General features: G+C 46.3%; 1 protein-coding gene across 5 annotated transcripts in view; it reads right to left on the bottom strand.

Annotated features, from left to right (window-relative positions):
* ZMYND8 (zinc finger MYND-type containing 8) overlaps positions 1-26,726 on the bottom strand; it is a 1,749,249-nt gene that overhangs the window by 1,478,842 nt on the left and 243,681 nt on the right. For all 5 annotated transcript variants that reach the window (XM_069651296.1, XM_069651297.1, XM_069651293.1 and 2 more), the window contains exon 5: positions 19,587-19,700. In XM_069651296.1, the coding sequence (XP_069507397.1) occupies positions 19,587-19,700 (114 nt within the window). The remainder of the gene's footprint in view (positions 1-19,586; positions 19,701-26,726) is intronic.

Raw genomic sequence — 26,726 nt, 5'->3', positions numbered from 1 at the left:
CTGGCAATATGACCCGCTGCGCCTGTCCAGAATGTTCCCAACCGTGGATCCCCACTGCTGGCACGGATGCATAGCCAGAGCAGATTACTAGCATATGTGGTGGGCGTGCCCCTGGGTGCAGGTGTTCTGGTCCGAGGTCCTGGCATGAATCAGGGAGGCGGGAGGAGGAGATTACAACTTGGACCCGTCCTTGCTTTGTTTGGTCTGGAGGGGAGCGAGGATGGGTGGGTCACACCTTCATCCCTGGGACACTTCCTTCTATTGACAGCAGGAGCATGCAGGGCCAGACACTGGAAAAGGGTGCACCTCACCTCGCGGCAGGAGCGGTCTAAGACAGCCAAAGATATATATCTCAAGGAAAGGATTTCTGCAGCAATTCATGGGGGGCTTCATCGGTGGGAACCGATTGGCTACAATTTCATGAGATGTTCTAGCGGCGTGGGAGGGGGAGAGACGGGTTGCCGACTGTCCAGGGGGGCCCTGCCCGGTCTTCCAATGCTCAGAAACAGGAGACGAGCACCATGGACCCCAAGTGGGCGAGGATGTTATGGTTGCAATCTCACTCGGCGAAGGACATACATGAGAGAATACAGATCAAACCCAAGTCTGTTTCAAAAGTTGAATCCACCGGCACATGGGAGGAGGGATGAATGGGCGCGGGGGGGTTACAAGGGGGAAATATGTTTTATTCATACTTGCATATGTAGAGGGTTTCCCCCTCATGTTGTCAAAATTCAATAAAAAGATATTTACAACAAAAACAAAAAAAAGTCAGGTATCCACAAGGCTGCTTTGTTTCCGATTACACAGCGTCTGTGGTTGTATATTTAAGAAGGTAATCTTTGGTTAGTTATGAACATAAAACATGTCTTCAGTTAATCACACAGATTTCCCTTGGGAGACATTCTCCTTTTTAAACTTTCCTCAACCTTTGTCAGCTTGCTTACTGAACAGTAAAAGGCTTATTTAGGATTTGATGAATGAACTCTAAATACCAACTACCGGTATTTACACACTTAATGAGAAAGTCACAAAAGATTAAGGGTTCTGAATTCATGCCTTAATATGCACGTGTTCGCTTTTCTTATGAAGACAGAAAAAATGGCACCCAGTGCATTTCAGATTACAAAATAGTTCACCAGCAGCTCATATGTTATCTTATTGTGCATTTGTATATTGCCTTATGTACCACTGGTATGATCTCAAAGTGCTGTGGGTGTGCAATAAAAATATAAATGCATATGGGAATTCTCTAGTGAGATAATATAAAAATATATCAAAACTACAATCCAACAATGAATTCAATATGGTGATTAATCTATGACAAAGATGGAAATGGAACGTGTAAAGGCAGGGCTCTGACAGGCTAACACATCTCTCTCTCCTAGTCTGCTACAGAAGAACTAGTCTTTTCAAAATTCACAAAATATGAAGATCTTGTTTTTACAGGAATGTAAAACACATAGAACTCTTAAAGTAAAAAGCAGTTATTGCAGAATACATTTCGAGTGAAAATCAAGAGATTACTTGAGGACTCCCTTCAGCACGATGTGTGGTTAGAATCTGAAGATTACCACATGGGAAGAATCTAGGGCCTCACCACCTAAATGTCTATGGGGAAATGACCCAAAATGAGGCAGGTATGCAGCACGTATTGCTGTTTTTCCTTTTAACCGCTGTTTGAATATTCCCCGTTTTTAAGCTTGGGGATCCTCAGAACGATTTAAAGTATGTGAATTAATGAACGATCCAAAACTGGTGAAATATTACCATTCGATATACACTCCCAGGCAGCGGGAAGGACGTTTTATTTAAGAGGTTTTCTCTTAACAGTCCCTTGTGTACTTTAACATGAACACTGCTTACCCTCAACAGTTGTGTGCTTGAGAAGCTATTGCGAAATTATGATCTTCACCGTTGGCACAATTTGGCTATGCTTTTGGAGTAAACCCACTGCAGTTTCACTCTTTTGAAGTAAAAACAGACTGATTCCTCATAATACTCCAACATCAGGTGTTCTAGTTCTCCTATCTAGGGGTTTCTACAGTCATCCACAGACTCCAAAGCTGAGCCTTTTCCCAGTATACATAATGCAAACATTTCAGCTTTTTCCTTATGCAATATCCAGATTTTTTAAATCTAAAACAAGTTGTGCTTCAAGGTCACTGTGGCCCATGGTAAAAACCGTTCATGGACTCAGTGGTTATAATTTAAAGAAAACCCAAGGGTAACAACAATAGCAGGAGATTCTTCTAAAAAACAAGGCATCAACTAAAAAACTGTAAAATAACATAGAACCTGGCATTCTCTTTGATTGAGTGTCCTCCATGTACTTGCTCCAATTGATTCAAATAAACCAACACAAAAGGTTACTGCACAGCATTCCAAATCTAACTTCAGTGCAACACCTTAATGTCAAGACAATGTCAAGACATCAATTCAGTGAATGCGTGAAGTAACATCTTTTCAACACTGTAACAGAGAAAAGGATTCAAGAACCCCACAGGAGATTTGTAGAGTAATGACGAAATCGATTTTGTAAAAAGTGAAGTCTACACACATGCTTTAGAGAAGGGAGGGTCTCACTTTTTTTCTTAATATAAAGATTTAATGGATAGCTAGATTTTATTCATTCACCTGACCTACATACTGTGAAGAATCCTACGGATAACTCACTGAAACCCTACCTAAAGTCTCCTCACAGGTGAGCAAGTAAAGGCAGAAGCTTCCTGATCCTGACCTTGGGGGTGGTGTACTGCGGGAGGATCACATGGGAGGAGACGAGGCCCGGGGCGGTGAGGAGATTCCGTTGGATGAGACACAGTATATGTCCTTTAAAAGGGAACATATTTCTAAATTGCCAAAACGGGCAATGCCTTGCTGTCATTATAATGTCCCCGAATCACAGATAATACGTGGCTGGGCACCAGTACTATAAAACCTAAACAAGCCTTACCCACAGAAAGACACGTCATTCAGAATAAACATCTTCCTAACTCCCAAAGGTATAATGGAAAGGAAACTAGAAGTGTTGCCTTAAATAGACTGTGCTCCTCTGCAATTAAAAATCCCAATTGTTTATCCTTAAATAACTTTAAAGGGACTAAAGATACTGTTAGGTAAGATTTTCATAAAAATTGTAAATCTTTCTGATCTGGGTCAACCCCAGAACTATTTGCTTTACTGGTGGGATATTTTCCTTAAAGGGATGGTCTAGTAAAAAATTTTATTTAAAAAATAGATAGGCCACATAAGAAAAAAAAAAATACTAGCATCCTCCGTTTTAAAACTTCCTGTGTAAAATTTTGAGCTATTCAAGCTCAAAATTCGAAAAAGCAAGCACAGGGGTGCCGCCATTTTGTGAAATGGAGGCCCTCCTGTGCTGGCTTTTGCTTTTGCGGCACTAATGAAGGAAAAGCCAGCCAGCTGTAGTAAACAAAGTCTACCGCTGGGTGGCTTTCCCTTCATTAGTGCCAGGACTCGGAGGACGCGGACCGTAGACCAGAGCAGGAAAGCTGCAGCTGAATCTCGGTAAGTGCTCTTTATTTTTTTTACAAAAAATAAGCACTAGCTGCGGTTTTTTTTCTAAGTTTTCTGGGCTGGAGGAGCCCGGAAAACTTAGGAATAAAACCGCAGTTTTAAAAACGTATTTATGTTTGCGGTCGCTTTTGAAGCGACCGCAAACATAAATACAACATTATTGTGTTGGAAAACGCTGCGGTTTTTCTTTCCAAGTTTCTCAGGCTCCTCCGAGCCAGAGGAGCCTGAGAAACTTGGAAAGAAAAACCGCAGCGTTTTCCAACACAACCGCGTGTGTTTCTGCCTGCTGTGGCTATCACTTTGGGTCTCCGGGAGACCCAAAGTGAAAGCCACAGCAGGCAGAAACACAAGCGGTTGTGTTTACATGCCGCGTAGTGTTTCTACCTGCAGCTGATTTCCCATTTGGGGCTCTCCAAATGGGAAAGCAGATTCAGGCAGACACAACGCGGTTGTTTTCCGCAATGCCGCGTTGTGTCTTGCTGAATCTGCTTTTCCATTTGGGGCTCTCGGGCTCCCCATGGGGAGCCCGAGAGCCCCAAATGGAAAAGCAGATTCAGGCAGACACAACGCGGTTGTTTTCCGCAATGCCGCGTTGTGTCTGCCTGAATCTGCTTTTCCATTTGGGGCTCTCGGGCTCCCCATGGGGAGCCCGAGAGCCCCAAATGGAAAAGCAGATTCAAGCAGACAACGCGGTTGTGTTGGAAAACGCTGCGGTTTTAAAACCGCAGCGTTTTCCAACACAATAACGTTGTATTTATGTTTGCGGTCGCTTCAAAAGCGACCGCAAACATAAATACGTTTTTAAAGCTGAGGTTTTATTTCTAAGTTTTCCGGGCTCCTCCAGCCCAGAAAACTTAGAAAAAAAAACGCAGCTAGTGCTTATTTTTTGTAAAAAAAAATAAATAGCACTTACCGAGATTCAGCTGCAGCTTTCCTGCTCTGGTCTCCGGTCCGCGTCCTCCGAGTCCCGGCACTAATAAAGGGAAAGCCACCCAGCAGTAGGCTTTGTTTACTACAGCTGGCTGGCTTTTCCTTCATTAGTGCCGCAAAAGCAAAAGCCAGCACAGGAGGGCCTCCATTTCACAAAATGGCAGCGCCCCTGTGCTTGCTTTTTCGAATTCTGAGCTTGAATAGCTCAAAATTTTACATAGGAAGTTTTAAAACGGAGGATGCTAGTATTTATTTTTTTTATGTGGCCTATCTATTTTTTAAATAAACACTTTTACTAGACCATCCCTTTAATACTTCTGTGAGGGGGAACCTTTTTCCACACTCTCAGAATATTTTACTCTTTTTATTGGCGTCATTATTTTGACTCTACATAGTGTCTTTTTAAAGTTATCTTCTTTGACAACTTTTTGGCAATAAGTGCCTGTTGTTGCTGGGTTTCCCTAGGGGCTCCCCTTTTAACTTTCTTTTTCTAACCTTGAGAGAACTACAGTTCCCAAGGGTAGAAAGGATCTTTGGATCCCTTTTACATTTCATTCTGTGAAGCCAGCACACCCCACCTTATGTGAAGTGCTGCGGAGATACAAAGTATCCCTTTTCACATTAAAACTTTAAGAATTATGTTACAGAGACAAGCTTAACTTCAATGGATGGCGGCAGTAATACATTGTATTAATTTGGTGCACCTTTACGGCGGACTGTGTTCACAGCTACAGTAAAGGCAACAAAGGGTGCTAATCTTACCAAAATGGCCCCCCGTCTTCTTTTTTTCGCCATTTTAGTGTTTGTCCTTTCTCGGTCGTTCCACTGACATCCAGGGTGGGGTTCCCCGCCCAGGCCCCAGTCTGTCTGTGAAGGCAGGAAGCGAGGGATGAGTCCAAAAACTCCACAGCTCTTTGTCTTCCTCCTTGCCTGAATGGGGACAAATCACAGTGGGGGGCTGGCTGTCTTGATTGGACAACCAGAATGCCCCTTCTTGTAAAACGCAGGGAGAGAATGCAGAAGTTGTGCTGTAGTTCCTGTTAAATACTGCGAACCTAGAAGCTGAAGACAAGTCGACCACTGGAACCAAAACCGAAGAGAGTGATGAAGGAAAAGCTGATGAAACTATTTCCAGCGGCCCGAGAGCCTGCTGTGTAACCAGAACCAGCTGTAGCCCTTCCTTCCAATCAACCTGGGGACTCAGAAAACGACGATCCTGACCCAGGGCCTGGTGAGACCCACTAGACTCAAGTAGACTGCATTTTGAGCCACCCCACGTGTTGCTGCGACCTTGCGTTGCTGCAATACCATGGGACCTCGAGCCACTGTACGGTGCATAGTCTTCCGAATCTCGCTGAAACTTCGTGGGCATCCTGGTGGATCTCCAGAGACATGAATCAAGTCTGAAAAGTCCCCTCAACAGAGTGCTGGACCTTTGTAATGACGAGAATTCAACCGCGATTTTCTGTCTTCTGTGCTCCTTGAAAAGGCACCAAATCCGCAGAACCGTATTCAGCCAAGAGGAAAACCTTCCCCCTTCATCGACCCCCTACTGCAAAGTTCCTCCTAAGATCTTGTTTTCAGTCACCAGGACAAGGAATCCACTGACTGGGTATTTGGCTCCAGACCTTGAAGTCCTCCTTCTGCAAAATCTTCTTCAATGCTGAGGTACTATGTTGGCTTGGGTATGTTGAGCCGGAGCGGGATCGAGTGGTCGCCCGTAGCCCTGTGTGGCCTGCTGTGAGGCTGCCTTCCAGGCCCTGTTGGGCCTTCAGTAAGATATTAATCCAGGCACTGTTTGTTTGTTCTTGCGCTCCGTGCGCGTTTGTGCTGCCCTCTGTCCCCCCCTCCCTCCACCTCACTTCCTGGTCCTCCTCTCCCCTCTCCCTTCCCGCCTCCCTCCCCGCCATCTCCTCCTGCCTTAAATTCCCCCCCCCCTGGGCAGCCCACTGCCCGGCAGCACCCCTCAGCTAAAGGCCCCTTAGGCAAAGGGCGGCTCCTACGGCTGCGGCTCCCTGTGTGTCTGCAGGTGTCCGCAGGGGACGCCAGGCGCCAGTTTTTCACCTTGCTATCTCCACCTTCTGCCGGCCCACCGCACCTACACCTGTTCACTTCATTTGCATGGTGTTTACACCACACTGTGTTCCACAGTTGTGGTAAACTAGGGTTTCTCCCCTCGCAGGATTCTCAAACTTAGGTGGCCTCCCCACTGGGTACCTTATACGCATTTACTTTTGTTTTCTGAAATGTGGTAAACTAGAGTTTTTCTCCCCTCGCAGGATTCTCAAACTTAGGTGGCCTCTCCACTGGGTACCTAATACGCATTTACTGTTTTCTGAAATGTGGTAAACTAGGGTTTTTCTCCCCTCGCAGGATTCTCAAACTTAGGTGGCCTCTCCACTGGGTACCTAATACACATTTACTGTTTTCTGAAATGTGGTAAACTTGGGCTTGCCGCTCACTTCCTGTCCGCGTGCTCTCGTCTCGTCTGTCTTGCCCCACACTCCCTCCTATTCCATGGTGCTCTCTATCTCGCCTATCTTCTCTAACTGCTTCTCTATTGACTATCCTGCTCTCCTCACTAAATCTGGTAGGAAAAAGTTTAAAAAGGACATCCTGGTCTCCAACCCAGGCCTCCCTATAGCTGACACCTACACTAGTGCCTCCTCCAAGGAAACTCTCACTGACATCCTCTTTTTCGTGCCTTCGCCTGACCTATGGACCCTTCATATGGTCTCTGTGCTCTCTCCTTTCTCCTCTTCTCCCATTAATGGTGGCACCCGTTGGGATGTCCTCTTAGCCCCCTTCCACTCCTCTAAGGCCATCATTAATGTCTACGCTAATGGGACCGTCTTGGTCCAAGGCCCTCAGGCCACCCTTCACCTCTTTGATAGACGCTTTGCACGCCTCATCAACTTCCTTTCCTCTCCTGCTGTCCCCCCTCCTCTGTCCTCGGCTACCTTGCCTCTACCCTCCCTCCCTGCCCCCTCTCTTGCTGCTTCTTCACCTCCTTCTTCACCTCCGCAGGGCGTACCTCTGACCTGTACCCCTCCCCGGAAGTCCTTCAAGGATGGCAACCTTCTCCACATTGCCACTCTTAACTCCCGCTCGGCCACCAAACATTCCTCTGATATCTGCCGCCTTCTTGAGGAACTGGACCTTGACGTCCTCGGTCTCACTGAGACATGGTTCACGGCCAGCTCTGTCACCAGCTTTGACACACTCCTACCTGACGGTTACAAGATCCTCTCCGTGCCCAGGCCCAACCGTTCAGGTGGGGGTGTGGCCCTTATCTTCCCGGAGTGGATCCCTGCCACTGTCACTCCTACGCAGACCTACTCCTCTTTTGAATGTCTTGTCTGCCGACTCTCTCTCTCTCCTAGCCATTCCCTTACCGTGGCTACTATCTATCGGCCACCTGGTCAAATGTCCTCCTTCCTCTCCGAGTGGGCTGACCTCTCCTCCTCACTCCTGTCCTCAACCACTCAACTCCTCTTTCTTGGTGACTTCAACATCCACCTCGATGCCTCCTGTCCCCCCACTGGTCTCTTTCGTGACCTCTGCGACTCTCTCGCACTCTCTATTCTTCCGTCTGGGCCTACTCATTCTGCAGGGCACACTCTGGATGCTCTGATCTCTTCTGACCTTCCCCTCTCCGTCCCTCTCTCCACTCCTCTCTCCTGTAGTGATCACTTTCTCCTATCCTCCAACCTCACCCTCCCTACTCCACAGGCAAAGCCACCCTCATCACTGCCACCCACCTTCTCAGGCATCCGACCCATGAAGCGCGTGTCAGTTGAGGCTTTCGCTGCCATCTTCTCGCCCACCCTCCCCCTTCGGCTGACTCCCACCCTGACACAGCCCTCTCCACGCTCCACTCTGCTATATCTGATACTCTTGATATCCTTGCCCCGGTCATGAGAATCCGCCTGAAGCCCAAAGCCAAATGTAACTCCTGGTATGACTCGGATCTCGTCACCCTAAAACGCAAGTGCAGGGTGGCAGAGAGGAAATAGCGTGCTTCATGTTCATCCTCTGACAAACTGGCCTGCCGCCTGCTCCAAAGGCAATACCGTCTCTCCGTTCTCACCAAGAAGAGAGCCCTTATCCAAGCCCGCATCTCTGCGGTAGTTAACAATTCAGCCGAACTCTTTAAAATCTGCAAGGAGCTTGCCAACCCTGCTGCAGTCTCTACCTCTCCTGTCCCCTCCCAGGACCTCTGCACTGCACTGGCTTCTCACTTCATCCCTAAAACTCAGGACATCCTGTCCTCACTCTCCTCCTATCACCTCCCTCCCTCCCTCCCTCTCTTCCCGGCTCTTCCTCCGGCCCTTCTGCAACCACCCCTCCTCCCTCCTTCTCTGCCTTTCCCCTTTTCTCTGCTGATGAGGTTTCCAGACAAGTCCGATTTATGAAAGTCTCGTCTAAACAGGTTCACCCCTGTTCCTCCAAAACTATCAAGAACCACATCGACTCCCTGGCTCCTGCCCTGGCTGACATTTGCAACCCCTCCTTCGCCTCTGGAGTCTTCCCATCCCCCCTTAAGCACTCCCTTGTGCACCCTCTTAAGAAACCCTCTTCCGACCCCTCCTGCCCGGCTAACTATCGGCCAATCTCCATCACTCCCTTCCTGGACAAGCTCCTGGAGAATCTGGCCATCTCCCAGCTTAACCTCCATGCTGAATCTGTTGGTAGTCTTCATGACCATCAATCTGGCTTCAGAGCTGTCAGAAGCACGGAAACTGCTCTCCTGAACATCCGTGAGGACCTGCTCTCGAACCTCGACTCCAACACTCTGTGTGTTCTCATTCTGCTCGATCTCTCTCCTGCCTTTGACACTGTCAACCATGCCATCCTGCTCAACCGTCTCCGTGATAACCTGGGTATCACCAGTCAGGCTCTGGCGTGGCTGACCTCTTTCCTTTCCAATCGACCCTCCCAGGTCCAGCTGGGGTCGTTCCTCTCTGACATCTTTTTCTCCTGTGGTGTCCCCCAGGGATCTAATCTCTCTCCCTGGCTGTTCAACCAGTATCTGGCACTCCTTGCCCACCGCATCCCCGCTCTCTGCCCCAACTTTCAGTGCTATGCGGACGATACCCAGCTCATTTTCAGGCTACCCTCGGCCGCCTCCTCTCCTTCCCTCATCTCTGACTGTCTGTCTGCTATCCAGGAATGGTGTGCCGCCAATGACCTCTGCATTAATGCCATTAAGACTGAGATTCTACTCATCGGCACACCCACTCCCTCCTTCCCTGAAGCTCTCTGGCCAGCCTCTCTTGGCCCTCTTCCTTCTCCTACCTGCAAGGCAAAAAACCTCGGGGTCATCTTCGACTCCACACTCTCCTTCTCTCCTCATATATCTGACGTCTCTAAGAAGTCACACTACCAGCTGCACCTCCTCAGAGATATTCTTCCCTTCCTCTCCTTCCCCCAGAAGCTCACTGTCTCCCGAGCCCTGGTTCTCTCGAAGCCGGACTACTGTAAGAGCCTCTATCTTAATCTTCCTGCCTCCACTCTCCGCCCTCTGCAACTCATCCAGAACAGGACTGCAAGACTTTTCCTTGGCCTCAAGCCCAGGGACCGTATCTCTCCAGGACTGAAATCTCTACACTGGCTCCCTGTGGCTGCGAGGATTAAGTTCAAAACCCTCTGCATTGTCCACAAGGCCTTCTGGGGCCTGGGACCTAAATACCTTCAACTCTCTCTTCCTAAATATCTTCCTTCCCGAGCCCTTCGCTCATCCGTCTCCAACTCCCTCAGGGTCAGCCGCTTCTCGAAGCAACGAGCTGGGGGTAGATCTCTCTCCGCGGCAGGGGCCTCCCTCTGGAACAGCCTTCCTGCCTCCCTGAAACTTGATGAGAACCATCTCCGGTTCCGGAAGCACCTCAAAACCTTCCCCTTTGCTTCTGCTTGCTCTCTCCCTCTCCCCTGCTAAATTCTTCACTGAAACTGCACTGAATCTGCAACTGGGCCACTCTCACCGACCTCGGTCATTGGCCCAGCCACTCTCCACTTGCACTGCCTCCCTGGCCACCCCTGCACTGCGGGACTGTCTCTGTATCCCTACAGCCCCCCTTCCCAGCACTTGTCTGCACTTACTTTGCACTTGCCACCAGCTTGCCCTATTATTTATTTTTATTCTACTTACCCTGCACTTCCCCCTCTCCCCTTCCCCTTTTTCCCTCCCCCCTACCCCTGCACTTGCGCAATCTAAATGACACCTGGCCTAGTAGGATTGTTGTCCGTCTTCCCCTTGTTCCCCCCTCCCTGCCTTGTCACGCCTTGAAACACTTGTGTATAGGCGCGTTACAAATGCCATATCATATCATATCATATGTACTTACCTCAAGTCTCTTGGGATTTCGGTGTAGCTGTGGGGTGTTTTCTGCGATGGGGAGGCCTCTCATCCAGTGCACCCAGTCCCACTGCTAGAATCCTGCTAGGGGGTCTTCTGCAACTCAGAAGTAAAGTACTCACCTGTTTGCCCAGTCTTCCTAAGAAACTCTGACTTTTGCTACTTAAGAACCTATCCTGACACTACCTGTTGGACACCAGATACTAGTGACCCCCCTTCTGCCACTGGGAACACTCATGCTCCAAGAATAAGGGAAAGACATTTAAGAGATTGGGCCTTTTGCCTAGAAAAGAAAATAAGTGTTTAAAAGTTAATTACTTGTAAAAGAGTTGGTTTGTAACTGTAACTCTAAGAGTGAACAGTTACAAATGTTCTTACTTACCTTGGATGCGTGATGCACTATTCTTAAAAGTATGGTTAACATCTTTCTTTCCTTAGAAACTGTTTTGCCATTCTAATAGAAAGTAGATGTGAAGGTATTTTACTATCCTGTGATTAGTTGTGCCTCTTCCCAAAAGTAATGCGTTAGTATCACCAGAATAGTCCTGTTAGGATAATTGTATGAGTGTCCCCCAACTGGGTCTTGTTTCCGCTGACTTGCTGATAGCCTGTCCAGAATAAGTCTGTATTAGGTTGTTGGCTACCTAGAATAACTTTAAGTCATTCAGTGAAGTGTAACATTGGGTTTTACTTTCCCTGTGCTATCTAACCCAGAGCCTGTGGTTCTAACTGTCCCTTATAAGTCATACATCAGTTACTTGTAAAGCTGGGCAAGATCTAACCTGGACTGCTTCTGAGATTGAAAAAGTATATGGGTTTTACTTACCTTGAGTGAGCTGTGTGCCATCCCAAAAATAAGTTGCAAGAGTTACTGCTTATCTCAATCTGTGTTTCACTGATCTCAAAAGCACCTGTAATTGAATATTACATCCTTAGGTTTTACTCACCTAGTATAACTGGGTGTTATCACAAATGTGGCTATGGGTTTTTACTGTACCTGGAATAAGTGTTCCACTATTCACAAGATGTGTAATGTCCAGTTGACTGATTATGTGATTTGTACTGAGAGTCACTGTACAACTGGTAGGGTCTACTGCCCTTGCATTACTGTACGTAATTGTGAAAGTAACCATTGGTTTTTACTCCCCAAGAATAGGTGCGACCCATACTGGATGTGTATGAAGAGACTTCCCTAGAACTACAGTTAGGTGTTCCAAATAAGGTGTATACTTTGGTCTGTGTACCTTCATGTATAGTGTTGTGTTTTGAGGATTGTGATTACATATAGTGTGTGATAGTACTTAATTACCACTAGATTTATCTGGGCCTACCTGTATTTAATTAAATCATTTATTTGTTACATACATAGTGTTTCTTTGGACCATTTGTGTTACAATTTAATTTGTACTGATTTTACAGCCCTCTCTCCCTCCTAAGATAAACCTGGCTGCTCTGTCTACGCTACCGGGTGGTACAGCCCTATACTAAGAGTGGAGTCTTGTACTGTCTCAGTTGAATGGTTTTACAAAGCTGAACTTCAGAAATACTGTCCTAACAGATACCCTTAAAGATCAGTTTAAGAGCACTAACTTTGTTGTTGGGGACTACGAGTCCCATAATCCCTTCGAGGTAATTTCTTGACTAACAGATGGCAGAAAGGTGAAGGCAAAATTGGGGAAGGGGAATTGGCTGCTTGTAAAGATTATTGTGAAGTTGACACAACCTACATTGCCAAAGACTGTGAAAGGCAAACCTAGGTTGAAATTGTGGCAGACAGAAGAGTGCCTTGCCTACTTGGAGCTGTTGAGGTGCTTGAAAGTGAATCTTGTCCAAAACTGTCTTGAAGTCAAAATTACTGAAGTTGTGGTAGTAGTTCAAAGCACTGCAGCTGTGGTGGTATATCTGGTTGTCAGTGAATGGAACATTGCAGGAGCCGAAACAAAGTAGAGCACTATGAGGCAAAGGAGACTGTTCTCATGGTAAACTAAGTTGAAGTGAAGTGGAATTAGCCGTACTGTGAAGTCATCCTGACAAATCTACCTATTGTGAATCCTAATTCTGTGACTGAAGATATTCTAATTGTTAACCAATAACAATGTTTCTCTAATTGTGATAGAAGAACAAGTTACTTACCAACTGTAACGTTCTTTCGACTGGATGTTCCTCCCACATATTCCTCATCTTGTGATAATTCGTTCTCTCCAGCTTCGCTGCTTCGGAAAACAAAAATTTCTCGGCAGAGGGCGCTGTGCTCGAAATCGTGGCGTCGATTGTCCCTCGATGGACTCCGTACTCTGTCGACGTCACCAATGGTATAAATAGCTCGAGCCGCGCCCGTTGCTTCAGTTCTGTTTTTTCGATGAAACATATAGGAGGAACACCCAGGCGTGCCCCATGACCGATACATTCTTCGTGAGAGGAAAGTGTAAGAAAACGTAAACTGTACTTTGGGGTAGGATGGGAGGGTCGATGAGGAATACGTGGTAGGAACATCCAGTCGAAAGAACGTTACAGTTGGTAAGTAACTTGTTCTTCGAATGGATTGTGTCCTCCCACGTATTCCTCATCTTGTGAAAGGCTCCCATAGCAGTAGCAACTCTGGAGGCGGGAGTATTAATTTCAGTTTTCGTGGACAGAATGCAGAACTGCCTTGGCAAATAAACCCTCATTAGAGGAGGCAGTATCCAAACAATAATGTTTAACAAAAGAATGCATTGTTTTCCAGGTTGCAGCTGCACAAATATCTGCTGCCGGGTCTCCCCTCTTTAGAGCCGCAGAAGTAGCCATTCCCCTTGTAGAATGGGCACGAAGCCCATATGATGGTTCTTTTCCCGCTAATCTTAGCATTCAACTATGGCTAATATGATCCAGCGGGAAATGGTCTGTTTTGTAACAGATCAGCCTAATTTATGACCAGTATAACCCACGAATAGTTGGTCAGCTTCTCTCAATTTAGCCATCCTTGAGATGTAAAAACTAAGAGCCCTCTTGGGATCTAGTGTGTGTAATCTCTCCTCTTCCTTGCCCAGATGAGGAGGAGGATAAAAAGTTGGTAGTACTATTTTTTGTGACAAATGGAAGTCCGAGACTACTTTTGGTAAGAACAAAGGTTTAACTTCAAGGACTACCTTATCCTTATAAAAAATAGTATATGGTGGTTTGCATGAGAGAACCTGAAGTTCACCAACCCTGCGGGCTGATGATAGGGCCACAAGAAGAACAGTTTTTAGAGTTAAAAGCCTCAATGGACATGAATGCAGAGGCTCAAAAGGTATGCAAGTCAAGAATTTTTATTACTAAATTTAAATCCCAAGTTGGTACATGAAAAGGTACTGGAGGGTATACATTAGTAAGCCCTTTTAAGAATTGAATGATTAACGGTATTTTGAAATATGAAACCTCTTCCGAGGAGCGATTGAAAATGGACAGCGCAGCAAGGTATCCTTTGATTGTTCCTATCTGGAGCCCCAGATTAGCTAGGGGGTGCCACACTGAAAAGAGTCCACATCCTTGTCTTTGCACCAGTTACTAAACCTGTTCCAGCGACATCGGTACCAAGATTTTGTTGCTGGTTTCTGGCCGAAAGCAAGATTTCCATTACGTCATCCGGAAGATCCCAATCCTTGTATCTCAACCTCTCAGAAACCATGGGTGAAGGTTGAATGTCTTAACCTCTGGATGGAGAACCCGACCTTCCTCTTGCGAGAGAAGATCCTCTCTTTGCGGAAGATGTATTGGAGGGCAGATGGACATGTCCAGAAGGTCCGGGTACCACGTCCTCCTGGCCCAATCCGGGGCAATTAGGATCATGGTTTTCCTGAACTTTCTCAACCTCCTGATTACTTGAGGAATCACAGGGACTGGGGGAAATGCGCACAGCAGTGGAAACTCCCACTCCACTACGAATGCGTCTCCCAGAGCTCCTCTGAGGAAATTCCCTTGAGCAGTACTGATCGCACTTCCGGTTGATCGCGGTGGCGAACGGATCCACTTGAGGGGTTCCCCAAAGGGCGAAGATCTCCAGAAGGACTTGAGACCGTGCTCTGCCTGCTCAGAGCGTCTGCCGCCGTGTTCTTCTCTCCGGCTAGGTGAATTGCCGATAGAGAGATTCCTTCTCGTATTGCCCAGAACCAATGCTGCATTGCCTCTGCACAGTGGTAGTGACCCTACTCCTCCTCTTTTGTTGAGGTAGTACATGGCCACCGTGTTGTCCGTCATTATCAGGACATTCTTGACCTGTACAGAGGGCAGAAAGGCCTTCAGAGCTAGTCTGATTGCCCTCAGCTCCAAAAGGTTGATGTGTAGTTTGGACTTCGATGGAGACCAACGACCGCTGATTGTCAGATCATTGGTGTGTGATGCCCACCCCGTGAGTGAGGCGTCCGTCACTACTGTTATCTCCGGCCATGGTTGCCAAAAAGACTCCCTTCAGAATGTTGTCGTTGCAAGCCCACCATAGAAGATCCTGAGCAACTGCATTCGAGACTTGCAAAAGATCCGACATATTCCCTGAGAACTGGGACCACTGAGTTCTGAGTGCCCATTGAAGGGATCTCATTCTCAACCTGGCCTCTGGTACTAGGAAAATGCAGGATGCCATGAGGCCAAGCAACCTGAGAAAATCGAAGGCCGGTAGACGTTGGGCATTCTGGAATTTTGTTACCATCTGCTGGATGTGGAGAGCTCTCACCTCGGAAGGCGAGGCTTTTCCCGAGGAAGTGTCCAAGACTGCTCCGATAAACTGGAGCTTCTGGGATGGTATCATATGGGACTTCTTGAAATTGAGGGAGAAGCCCAATTTGTGGAGGAAGTGGCAGGTGATCGAAAGATGTTCCTGAGCTTGTTCTGGAGACCTTGCTCTGATCAACCAATCGTCCAGGTAGGGGTAGATGTGAATAGCCCCTCTCCTGAGGCTTGCTGCCACAATCGCCAACAGTTTGGTGAAAACCCTCGGTCAGAGGTCAACAACCCGAATGGCAGAACTCAAAATTGATGAGAATTGCCAATCGCGAACCTCAGGTACTTTCTGTGCTTTGGATGAAATGGCACATGAAAGTAAGAATCCTGAAGGTCCAATGATACCAACCAATCTTGGAGTTGGAGAGCCTGAAGGATCTGAGAAAGACTCACCATCTTGAACTTGTCCTTCCTGAGGAACTTGTTCAAGTTTCTCAAGTCCAAGATGGGTCTCAGTCCTCCGTCCTTTTTTGGGATGAGAAAATATGGGGAGTACCAACCCCTGTTCCTCTCCGCTACAGGTACCAGTTCTATGCACCTTTCTCTAGCAGGGTTAAAATTTCCTGCAACAGGAGCGGATCCGGAATTTTGGCAGAGTTGGCTCCCGGTGGATGATTCTGAGGCCTTTTTTGGAAGGGGAGGCAGTAACCTTGGGCTACTGTTTCCAGTGCCCAAGCATCTGAGGTAATGCCCCGCCATTCCTTCAGATGCTGAGAGATCCTGCCTCCCACTGGTGTTTTGTGCAACAAGGTCTCAGAGGGATTTGGATGCGGCTGTAGGAGTGGCTGAGGGTACAGATGCCGCTCCTGAGGCTGATTTTGCACCTCTTCCTCGTGCTCCACGAGGGAAGTTTCTTTTGCCCCTTTGAGAAGCCTGTCCTCTTCCTCTACCAAAAGAGGAGTAGTATCGAAAAGAACGACCCCTCCAGGAAGATGAGCCGGAATAGGGTTTTAGAGGCTGGCGCATAGAGGCACTAAGTGATTTAGCTGCCGCTTTCGAGGTCTGAAGTTTTTCTAGGCTTTCATCAGCCTTTCTGCCAAAGAGCCTCGAGCCATCAAAGGGCATGTTGAGGAGTCTAGCTTGCACGTCTGGTGCAAACCCCGACTTCCTCAACCACGCAAATCTGCATAGCACAACGCTTGCAGCCATGGATCTGCTGATCCTATCAGCAGCGTCCAGACTGGAGACATTCCGCCATTGCCTCCTTCCCGTCTAACTATATTCAGGAAGCCTTCCCTTTCCTCACCTTCGGGAATATGATCAGCCACCGCCGAAATACAGTCCCACAGGGTATGGGTAAACCTGGCTAGGGTACAGGTGACATTTGCCGACTTAAGTGCCATACTGCCTGACGTGAAAACTTTACGTGCCCAGGCATCAACTTTTTTATCCTCTCTATCTGGAGGGATAGTTGGATAAGCAGTTTGTTTTGAAGTGGATGCTGCCTGAATGACTAAACTCTCTGGAGTCGGATGTTTATTCAAATATTCAGGATCCGTTCCAGCTGGTCTATATTTTTTTGGAAAGTGCTATCTGCAGCAGCAATACTCTCCGGTTTCTCCCAGTTTTTCTCCACAGTCCTTTGAAGGGCCTTGTGGAAAGAGAGAACAGGATCTTTCTGAGGTCCCTTGACGATTATATCCGTCATGTCATCTTGTTAAAAAATGGGTGAAGTATTACCCCAACCCAATTACCCTGGTCATAAGACCCCTGTACCCAGCATCTGCATGCTCTGCAGGATCAGGTCTGGCGAACTCTAATTCTGGGGATGTGTCAATTCCACTGGCAGAATGTAGAGTATCACTCAGGTCTCTCATTCTAGATTCCTGATCAATAAGTTCCTCAGGAACTTGTCTTGTACCATAAGAAACTCCAAGAGGAGTAACTTCGTCCTCTTCTGAAGCAGATTCTTCATAAATTGCTGACATAGACTTGAAAAAGTCTGATATAGGCAATGGAGTGAATCTCCTTTCTTCCTCTACTATCCGCGTGGAAGGAATTGATAAATCCTTCAAAACTGTTGAAGGGGTCTTCGAAGACTTCGAAGATGACTTCGATACTGGCTTCGAGGATGTTTTTGGTTTTGGAGTCGAAATGATCGACGCCGAAGGCGTCGACGAAGTCGTCAAAGTCTTCGACGGCTTGTGTTTTTTGCATGGCACTGGAGAAGTGCTCGACTCTCGAAGAGTCTTCGACAGATTTACGTCTACTCGAGTTCTTTTAGATTCCTCAACGCTACCGGTCTTTGCCATGTTAGTCTTGGACTTCCCTTTGTCGAACAATGGAGCGACTTTAGGGGTATGGCTTTTTCGAGGGTCTTTCGAGGGGGTCGGGCCGCATTCTCGAAAACCTCCATCATCTTTTTGCGGAATTCTTCCCACTTACTGGGAGAATCCGATTTAGTCGGACATCGAATTTTTTCGGTCGACTCTGAAGAAGAAGATGATGATGAGGGAGATCTATGTCTCCTCTTCATTTTTTTTAGATGATGGCGAAGAGTGTCTAGATCTACTCCTAGATTGAGATCTCTTTGAGTGCCTATGGCGATCCGATTCCTTCAAATCATTCGCTTTCTTATGTCTTTTTGAAATAGCCTTCTTAAAGGCTTTCCTCCCCACCGACAGTTTACCTCTCCTCTCACGAAGAGCTTTCTCGGGCATGGATTGACAGGAACCGCAGTCGTCGGTTCGGTGACTGGAACCAAGACACCAGAGACAAATCCGGTGGGGATCGGTGATCGACATTTTAGATCCAGAATCTACACACTTCTTGAACCCCGTCTTGGGTGTCGAAGGAGTTGAAGATGACATTTTCTTCACAGAAAATAGAAGCGTGCTGTTCTCGATAGCGAAGCGATTGGAAAAACGGAACTGAAGCAATGGGCGCAGCTCAAGCTATTTATACCATTGGTGACGTCGACAGAGTACGGAGTCCGTTGAGGGACAATCGACGCCACGACCTCGAGCACAGCGCCCTCTGCCGAGAATATTTTTTTCCGTAGTAGCAAAGCTGGAGATAACGAATTATCACAAGATGAGGAATACGTGGGAGGACACAATCCATTCGAAGTTGCATTTCTAGTGAACTGTGGCAAGTCTTCTTTAATTGCTGAAAGTAGTGAAAGCATTGTGGCTGGGATTACCATTGGTGCTATTTTGATTAAGTGGAAAAGTCCATATTTCATCAAAGAGAAAAGATTTGCTGTTGTTGGAACTTCGGTTAACAAAACTTTACTTAGGTATTGAAAAATCAAGAAATGATTGGAGACTGTCATAACCCCAAGGATTTCCTCTTTTATTCTGTGGTTGAACATTGGAGCAGAATTGACTTTGAATCCTGGGGAAGGATATCCACCCAGGTTACTGAGAGATTGCCACAAAACAGTGAACGTTGTTTATGTTATATGAATTGCCATATGTTTTCTTTGTCTATTTGTTGTATTGTGGGAGGGCCATACATCCTGTGTTAGAGTGTTTCCCTTTGGCTTTGGCAGGGAAATCCTCAGCAGAGTAGGGCTAGCGAGGCATTTTACTTTATGTGGTATACAATCAAAAAAGCATGTTTTGAACAATCATCTAACAGTTGTCCGCCTTGCATTGCTGACCCCACACAATACCTTTTCTATCATTATTAAGACAAGTTTGTACTCCCGGTGATGCCTCTCAAACTTATTCATCAACACACATTCAATCTCCTTACCACACACAACTCATCTCTTTGTACCACACTCTAAAGCAGCCAATTTATCCAACACTCACCCATTCATTATTTCTCATTATCATTCTGAATATACATGTAATATGCTCCCAAAAACCTTAACGTGCCAGAGAGGCATGAGGAATGGCAACTCAAGTTCCCGATGCATACTTTTTGTGGATTAAAGCACATCAGTTGGGTTATTTCTCACACTCGTGAAACCACATTCATTGTAGTAGTAACATAAAACAAATAGTCCACCATTGAGAGTACATTACTTCAAAACAAAGGAATCATCTACCGATGCAGACGAAAACAAAACACTTACCCCAGGCTGTTTCATTTTTTGTAGTGCAAACTTTAGCAGATATGAAAGCTGTTCAATTGTGAGCAATGTCATTGCTTTACTTTGTGTTTCTATGCATTCTGCAACAGTAATTTTCTAAAATAAAAAGAAATAAAAAAGGTATGATGAATAACAGTTTTTTAGTTGTAAAAATGAGAGTAAGAGTTGTGGAGAAATAAAATGCTCTATAACATACAATAACCAGACACATTTTTAATTCGCCCTCATTACGAGTTTTTCGGTGTGGTAACAACGGTGCCGGTAACCCTACCAGCATCGTTGTTACCAGACAAGCACACTCCGAGTCTGCGGGTGGCTGCCGTCCCGCCCACCAGGTCTGACCTGGCGAGCGGGGCGGCACTCTCCCGCAAACTTCCCGGGAAGCACCGGCACGGTTATTAATGGTGCCGGTTCTTCCGTCATCCCCATTCCCATTGAGTCCTATGGGTTGGAATGTGTACATAACGTCTACCCTGCAATCATGTTAATTCCTGAAAGATGTTCTTGACTTTTGCAACTTAATATTGTGTCCAAATATTCCTTCAAATCTTATCTTTTTTTAACGATTCTGAGGAGTCAATTGCCTCGGTCTCCCTTTTTAAAAATGTTCAAGAGGAAAGAGGTCAAGGAAGCAGGAAACACAGACAAACAGGTGTAACCACTCAGTGGGGTTGCAAAGGGCTAACCAGGCAAGTATATCAACCAATACAAATCTATAAAACTCAAATAAAAGTATTAGAAAGGGATCTCCTTTACCCCACAATAGAACAGACCTTAGGAATACATACATTGAGAGCGGGCTATTTCCTGCTGTTCATTCATCTGACTGACTGAGCTGGGACTGGGCTGGGCTCCACCTGCATAAGAGCCCTTCTCCCTTGAAAGGAGAGCTGAGAGCAGGCTGTTTCCCACTGCTCACTGTTTATAGTTTGTCTGCAGTTTACTCCCAGCCTCCAGTTGACTCAGGTGGACTTGCCTTCCCTACTTATTGTTAGGCAAGATTGTATGCAGTACCCTTTGTGTGCACTACAACAACCCTGACCTCCTGGCAATAGGAACCCAACCTTTGGTATAAGTCTGTACTACACAGGTTGGTAGTGTGTTGAGCAGCCAGCCTTATCTCAAGAGGGGTCAATGTGAGCTGTAGGGGAGTTACACAGAGATTCACAGTGACAAGTATTCAAATAAACACTTACACACAAGGTTTCTTGAATAAACAATTATTAATTTATTCATCAGTTAGAATAAGCCTTCTTCAGAAGGGAGCAATATAAAACCAACACACAAATGCACTTCAAAACTACACACTCCTAGTTTCTAAATCAGTAAAGACCCTTTTGGGATGGCCCACAGTCACTTTGAGGTGACTTCAATAGCTAGGGTGCTGGGGACATAATTATTATATTGTAGCATTTAGAACTTTCTTAGGAATTGGTCAAAGGAAAAGGTTATTAGATTAGAACTAACAAGCGAGCACAAATATTCTTAAGCAGGCAAATACTTTTGGATCCCCTAAGCAGAGTCACTCACTGTAACAAGTTAAACCAAAGTCAATGGGGAAAAGTCTATATGAGCTGAAGCACTTCTGGTAGTTAGTAGAAAAGTCGTTGCACAATTTTTAAGAAGTCTTTGAAGAAAAGAAGAATCAATGTAGGGCCACAAGCTTTTTAGACTTATGAGTAGTAGAAGATGCAAGCAACTCTACAATAAGAGGTGCGTTCTCTCAGACTTTACAGTACCTTTGGAATGAAGAAAAAGTGCAGCAGATGGCTCTGCAGCTCTGCAGATCTCACTGTTCCTGGGCCTCAGTCGTGAGGACAAGAGGGAGGACTTCAGGGGACACCTGCACTGCAATGGGACGGTCACTGCCCGCAACCGGCAATCTTCAAACAAGTGGCACTTCAGTGTTTCAGCTCCTTGCGACTACCGCAAATAGAAACACTGTGGTTCCTGGCTGTCGGGATGGGCTTTCCTTGCTTCTGGGGTCCTGCACTCTGTTGAGGAGGCTCAGGCTCGGTCAGTCCTGTTTCTTAGGAGTCCGGAGGATCTTCCTGGAACTCTTGGCCAATTTAAAAGCAACACACACAATCTGGTGTTCCTCTCCCTGGCTATTCGGTTTCCAGCAGCAACTCTGTGGAAATTCAACCAGCTCAGAGAAGATGTCCAGGTGCCTTACTTTTGAGTTGATTGGTCCCACCAATTCAAGGGGAGAAGTCATCCTTGGAGGGGCTTCTCTGTCGATACGAATTTGGAGTTTCAGCACAGCAGCAGGGCTTTGCCGGGCAAACCAACGGTCCACGAGTTGCAGCAGGAGTCCTCTTCAAGTTCTTCTTCGGTTACTTTGTCTGTTGGTTGACTCAGCCAAAAGCCTTGCCTTTTATTCAGGTTTCTCCCATTCATTCCAGCCTAGCGGTCAGTCACCCAGTAGTGTGGCTGTGCTTGCCGGACAGTCAGCTGGCCAATCACCACAGAGTACATTTTGGTCTCCTAGGAGACTAGGCACAGGGAGTTTCAGGCACCTCCCTCACTTCCTAACCCTGCCAGACACCCTAGAGCCATAGGCAGGCTTCACTTGTGAATCCCGCCAAAGGCAATGCGAACAAAGGGACCAAACCTGGTTTGGCACACAGAGTAAATCTCAAGAAGGACCTTTCCACAAAGAAATGGCGAAAAAATAAGACTGGGCCATTTTGACAAAAATGGCACCCTTGGGTGCTTTACTGCAGCTGCGAACGCAGCACGGGTAAATGAACACCACGTTAGTTAAAAGTAAACCACTGCCACCAGCCATTCAGTGAGGAAAGGGTAACCTAAAAATGTTAAATGAGAAGCTAGACAAATGGGATGTAACCCCTCCAGCACCCTATTGTAAGATAGTGTGTGCTGGGCTAAAAAGTTACAAATGTAAGTAAAGTCAATTTCACTTTACTGCTCTGGGAAACAGTAGTTTATCCCAGAGAAGGTATTTAAACCTTTGGGAAATCTGGAAGACCTCCCTGTAGCACTGTATTGAAGGGGCTATGTGACAATGTAAAAGATGATGCCTATGGAGTTTGTCAGGCTCTGTAACCAAAAGAAACACAAATGTTCAGAAATCACACTAAAATACATGAGTGGGAAAAAGGGTCTCAATCTCTCCAAGTTAAAAAGTTCCAGTCCTCAAAATCCAGCAAAGTTGCTGGGGGTCTCTAAACTGGAGGGATTTAGCACATTTCTGAGGATTCTCCCCAACACTTATGACATACGAAAACAGCTGGAAACCAAGCTGAACATCAATAATAGATAACATAACCAATAATGTTCCAACATCTCTCCGGTTATATAAGAAACCAGATTGAATTTGACTTGCTGAGGGTCATAACCACTCTCCCGATACTAAGAAGCATACTGGACCTGAACAGCATTTGAAGTGCCCCGGCAGATCAACAGTTTTGCATTGCATTGGTAAATGGTATGGTACTGCTTGGCACAGCTTAGCGCCACCATAGGGCAATGTGGAAATAATAATATAAACATTCAAGCTGTGAGGAGCGAAGGTCTGAATATTTGTGGTCCTCGGTGGCTGTGACTCATTGGGTTTTATGGTGCTTTATTGTGCTCGAGAGGAGAACAGCAGCACTTAATAAGGCACCAACAATTAACACCCAATAACCAGGTACACTTTGAAGGAGGCCGAGTCTGATTGAGGCTGCCTGTACACTGCAGTACGCCATAGTATTGGCTCAGGGGAGAGTCAAGACTCTGGTGGCTCCTCAAGCTGTTGGGCATTCCTCTCCCTGGACCATTGGACATTTTGTTTAATAATCCAAACAGCACTTACTAGCATTTGTTACCACTTGAATATTTCTACTTCTGCACTTTGTATTTTGCACATTGTGGCAGCACCATCATCTTATTTTAACATAGTTCTCGAATATTTTAACGTGCTTATGAATTCATGATTCATATGCACATTAATGTACATGTATGCATCACTTATCTGTACCACCATGGTTTTTAATGTTTTTCAGATTAATACATTCTTAGATTGGTTTCTTTTTATATAATATTTTAACTAGGCTTTGTATCCATACACATTATATATAATATATATTGTATACATCAGATGACCAAACAAGTGGTGGAAGAGACCACATTAGTAGCACCCTCTGTACATTGACACACCAGATATTTTAGACATAAATTGCTCAGGGGATGGTGAAACATAAGGCTAAGGAAGTCCAATTAGGCCCCAGAGAGAAACAAAAGCAAAGTACCAGCCTGAGAAACTGAGACATACTACCCAGATATCCCAGAATCTATATTTAAAGGAAATGGCGGGAAAATAGAGGAACATATACTGGTTACAGAAAGAGCGTTAGACGCTGTAACCCAGAGTGAGACTTCTCAAAGCTCACTGGGCCCTTAATACACTCTCCTCAAAGAGCATCCAGCTAGCCAATCAATGGGCAAAAAGCACAAGGAGGAATGGCATTGTGGCCCAAGAAGGAGATATGACTACTCCCATCCCTTTTTTGGCATGCAAGCCCCTGAAACATAGCAAAAGGAGAGTATTGAATGTGGAAAATAAGACTGAAACCATAATAGTAATTCCTGCCCTAATAGAACCCCTGGGCAGGGAAAAGGCTCCCAAAACTCTGCCTGGGCATGTGGAAGAAGAGACTATAATAGCAGATACTGCTTTAGTACAATTTCGGGGAGCCTAACACCTGGAAGAGATATTGAAAAACAAACTACAACCCACCTTTAAACAAACTCTATTGAACTCCCTGGCAATAACGTATGATACAGTTATAGATATTAAGAAAGGGCTTGTGAATATAAATGATAAAATATCAGAAATTTCGATACAGAAAAAAAAACTTGCATGGGGAAAGAGTATAATCGCTAGTCGAACTGATTCCAAGACCAAGGCCAGGGGAGAAATGGGGACGAATTCTGTATGTGTCAAGGCAGACATCTGTCCAATAAAACAGCATCCCATACCCTCACCAGGAATTTCATACTTGAGCGAGAACACATACATTTTAGTCATTAGCGAAGCTAGTTATTCAGCCTTCCTCAGCTGCAGCCCCCTTAGTGGGGATAATTGTTGACATACCGGAGCTTCCTACGAGGAACAAAGAGACAACTGTCTCTTTGATCAACAAAGCCAGCCATTGGATAAATACATTTGATTGGTCCAGCTATAGACCCACAAGGAATACGTGTGGCAAAAAGGGTTAGTTGGGTGGGCAAGACCCCAAAAAGCATCAAAGGGATTGCATAGTGGTCACCTTTTCAGTCCCTAATCTAACTTCTTATTTGACCAATTCCAATCCGGCCATATGTTTCTAGCATAACAGCTCTGTCCATAAAAGCAGACTTGTACCACTCTGATTCTTTTTATCCAGCCATCCCAACCCATTCAATTAATAATTGCAACAGAGCGCATCATCAATTAACACCTGTAATGCATTCTGTAAATCACGAGGAGAGGAGATCTTCCTCTGTTGCTGCGAGCTGGGGTCCTATATGGAAGACCAACGAAATATCACCTGCACCAAAATTGGAAATAGCACACACTACAGGGGAGACTGTACCTTTGACTAATAGATTTGAAGTACTGTCCACCATAGAGGAGGTTGAATGATTAACAGATGCGATACCCCACATGTGCCCAAACTTCTTTGTTCTATCTGGGAACTGGTTGCACACAAGGTGGGGTTTGGGACCAGGACACATTGACTCTTCCGTCCTGGAATATATTACGGGGCCCGTTTGAAACTTTTAGATCAAGAGATAGTGTCACATTTAAAAACTCAACTTGATTTTATTACAAGAGACTTGGGCATTAGAGGATCTCCCCCTAGATACCTTTGTGACTCATGCCATACATGCATAAAAAAAATTAAAAAATAATAGCCCGCTGTTGGAGGATTTACCATTTTGATTAGAGCTTCTTTGGATCTCACAATCAAAAAAATGTGAAACCAACTTAATCAAACTCCAACTATTACGTTTTACATTCAACGCTGAGGAAACATGTTAATTGTGAACTTTCATAACAATACCCCAACAACACAGCAGGCCAATAGCCTCTACATCTTTAAAGAAATCATGACAGGCAATGTGCTAATTAAACCCAAATGCCCTCTTGATTCTTGGGGAGACTTTAATGTTAAACCTGGCAATGGATACCCCATAGGAGTAGTTGATGAAGCAAAAGACTACTCGCTGGGGATCCCAGACCCACAAATGCAGGATCCCTGTACTTGTGCGAATGGGCTATTTATTAATATGTGGTTAACTGAATGGGGTCTTCGCTCTGTAAACAGCCCAGTTCAACCGGACATACCAGGATTACCTACTTTTAAAAATCATCAGGGTGGGGGCGTGGCCAGGCGCACACCATGCGGACGTGTCTCCTTTGAGCTCCGGTCCAAAGCACCCAAGTCCACCAATTTTAGCCCGCTCATATGAAGAATTTCTGCCCCACACGAAAACAGAACTGAAAAGATGTGTTGTTGAGGCCGCTTGCGAGTTTGGGAGGCTGAAGACTTGTGATTAGAGCACTTTTGGAGCATTGGATCCTGGCACCGGGAAAGCCAAAATGGCAGAGCGCGCCATCTCGAGCAATCCCTGTGGGGGGACCCCTCACTCGAGCTGGAGTTGGGGCCCTGGTGGATGGCCCATACTGCAGCGATAGACACTAAGCACCGACGGAGGAGCGAATACATGGACAACGAAGTGCCCTGCAAGGGCGTTATGCCTGAGGCGAGGGAATCCGAAATGCATCGGCTGTAACAAAGTCCCGGCGGGGGGAGTGCGCCTGGAGAGCTCGCTGCCTCCTTGGTCCAACCAACTCTGTGGCAACGGCCCTGACTGCCCTTGTGAGCCCTGCTCGGGGCGGCTCGGGTGGAGGGCGGCAGCACTTGGGGGAAGTCTCCCACGCGAAGCGGAATGGCAATTGATCCTCCGGCTGCCTCAGCTGGAACGTCGGAGGGAACGGGGCTTCTTCGCCGGGTCTCCGGCCACTGCAGCGCTGCAGTGTGAGACCTGTCGGCCCCCTGGGAGTTTCGTTCGGGGTCCCGATGGGAGAGTTTGTCCGAGCTGCTGCGGGCCCCCCGCCCCGGTGGGCGG

The sequence above is a fragment of the Ambystoma mexicanum genome, chromosome 3p (assembly GCF_040938575.1).
Source record: "Ambystoma mexicanum isolate Mex_15411 chromosome 3p, UKY_AmexF1_1, whole genome shotgun sequence".
Classification (NCBI taxonomy): domain Eukaryota; kingdom Metazoa; phylum Chordata; class Amphibia; order Caudata; family Ambystomatidae; genus Ambystoma; species Ambystoma mexicanum.
This window is presented reverse-complemented; position numbering and strand designations above follow the sequence as displayed.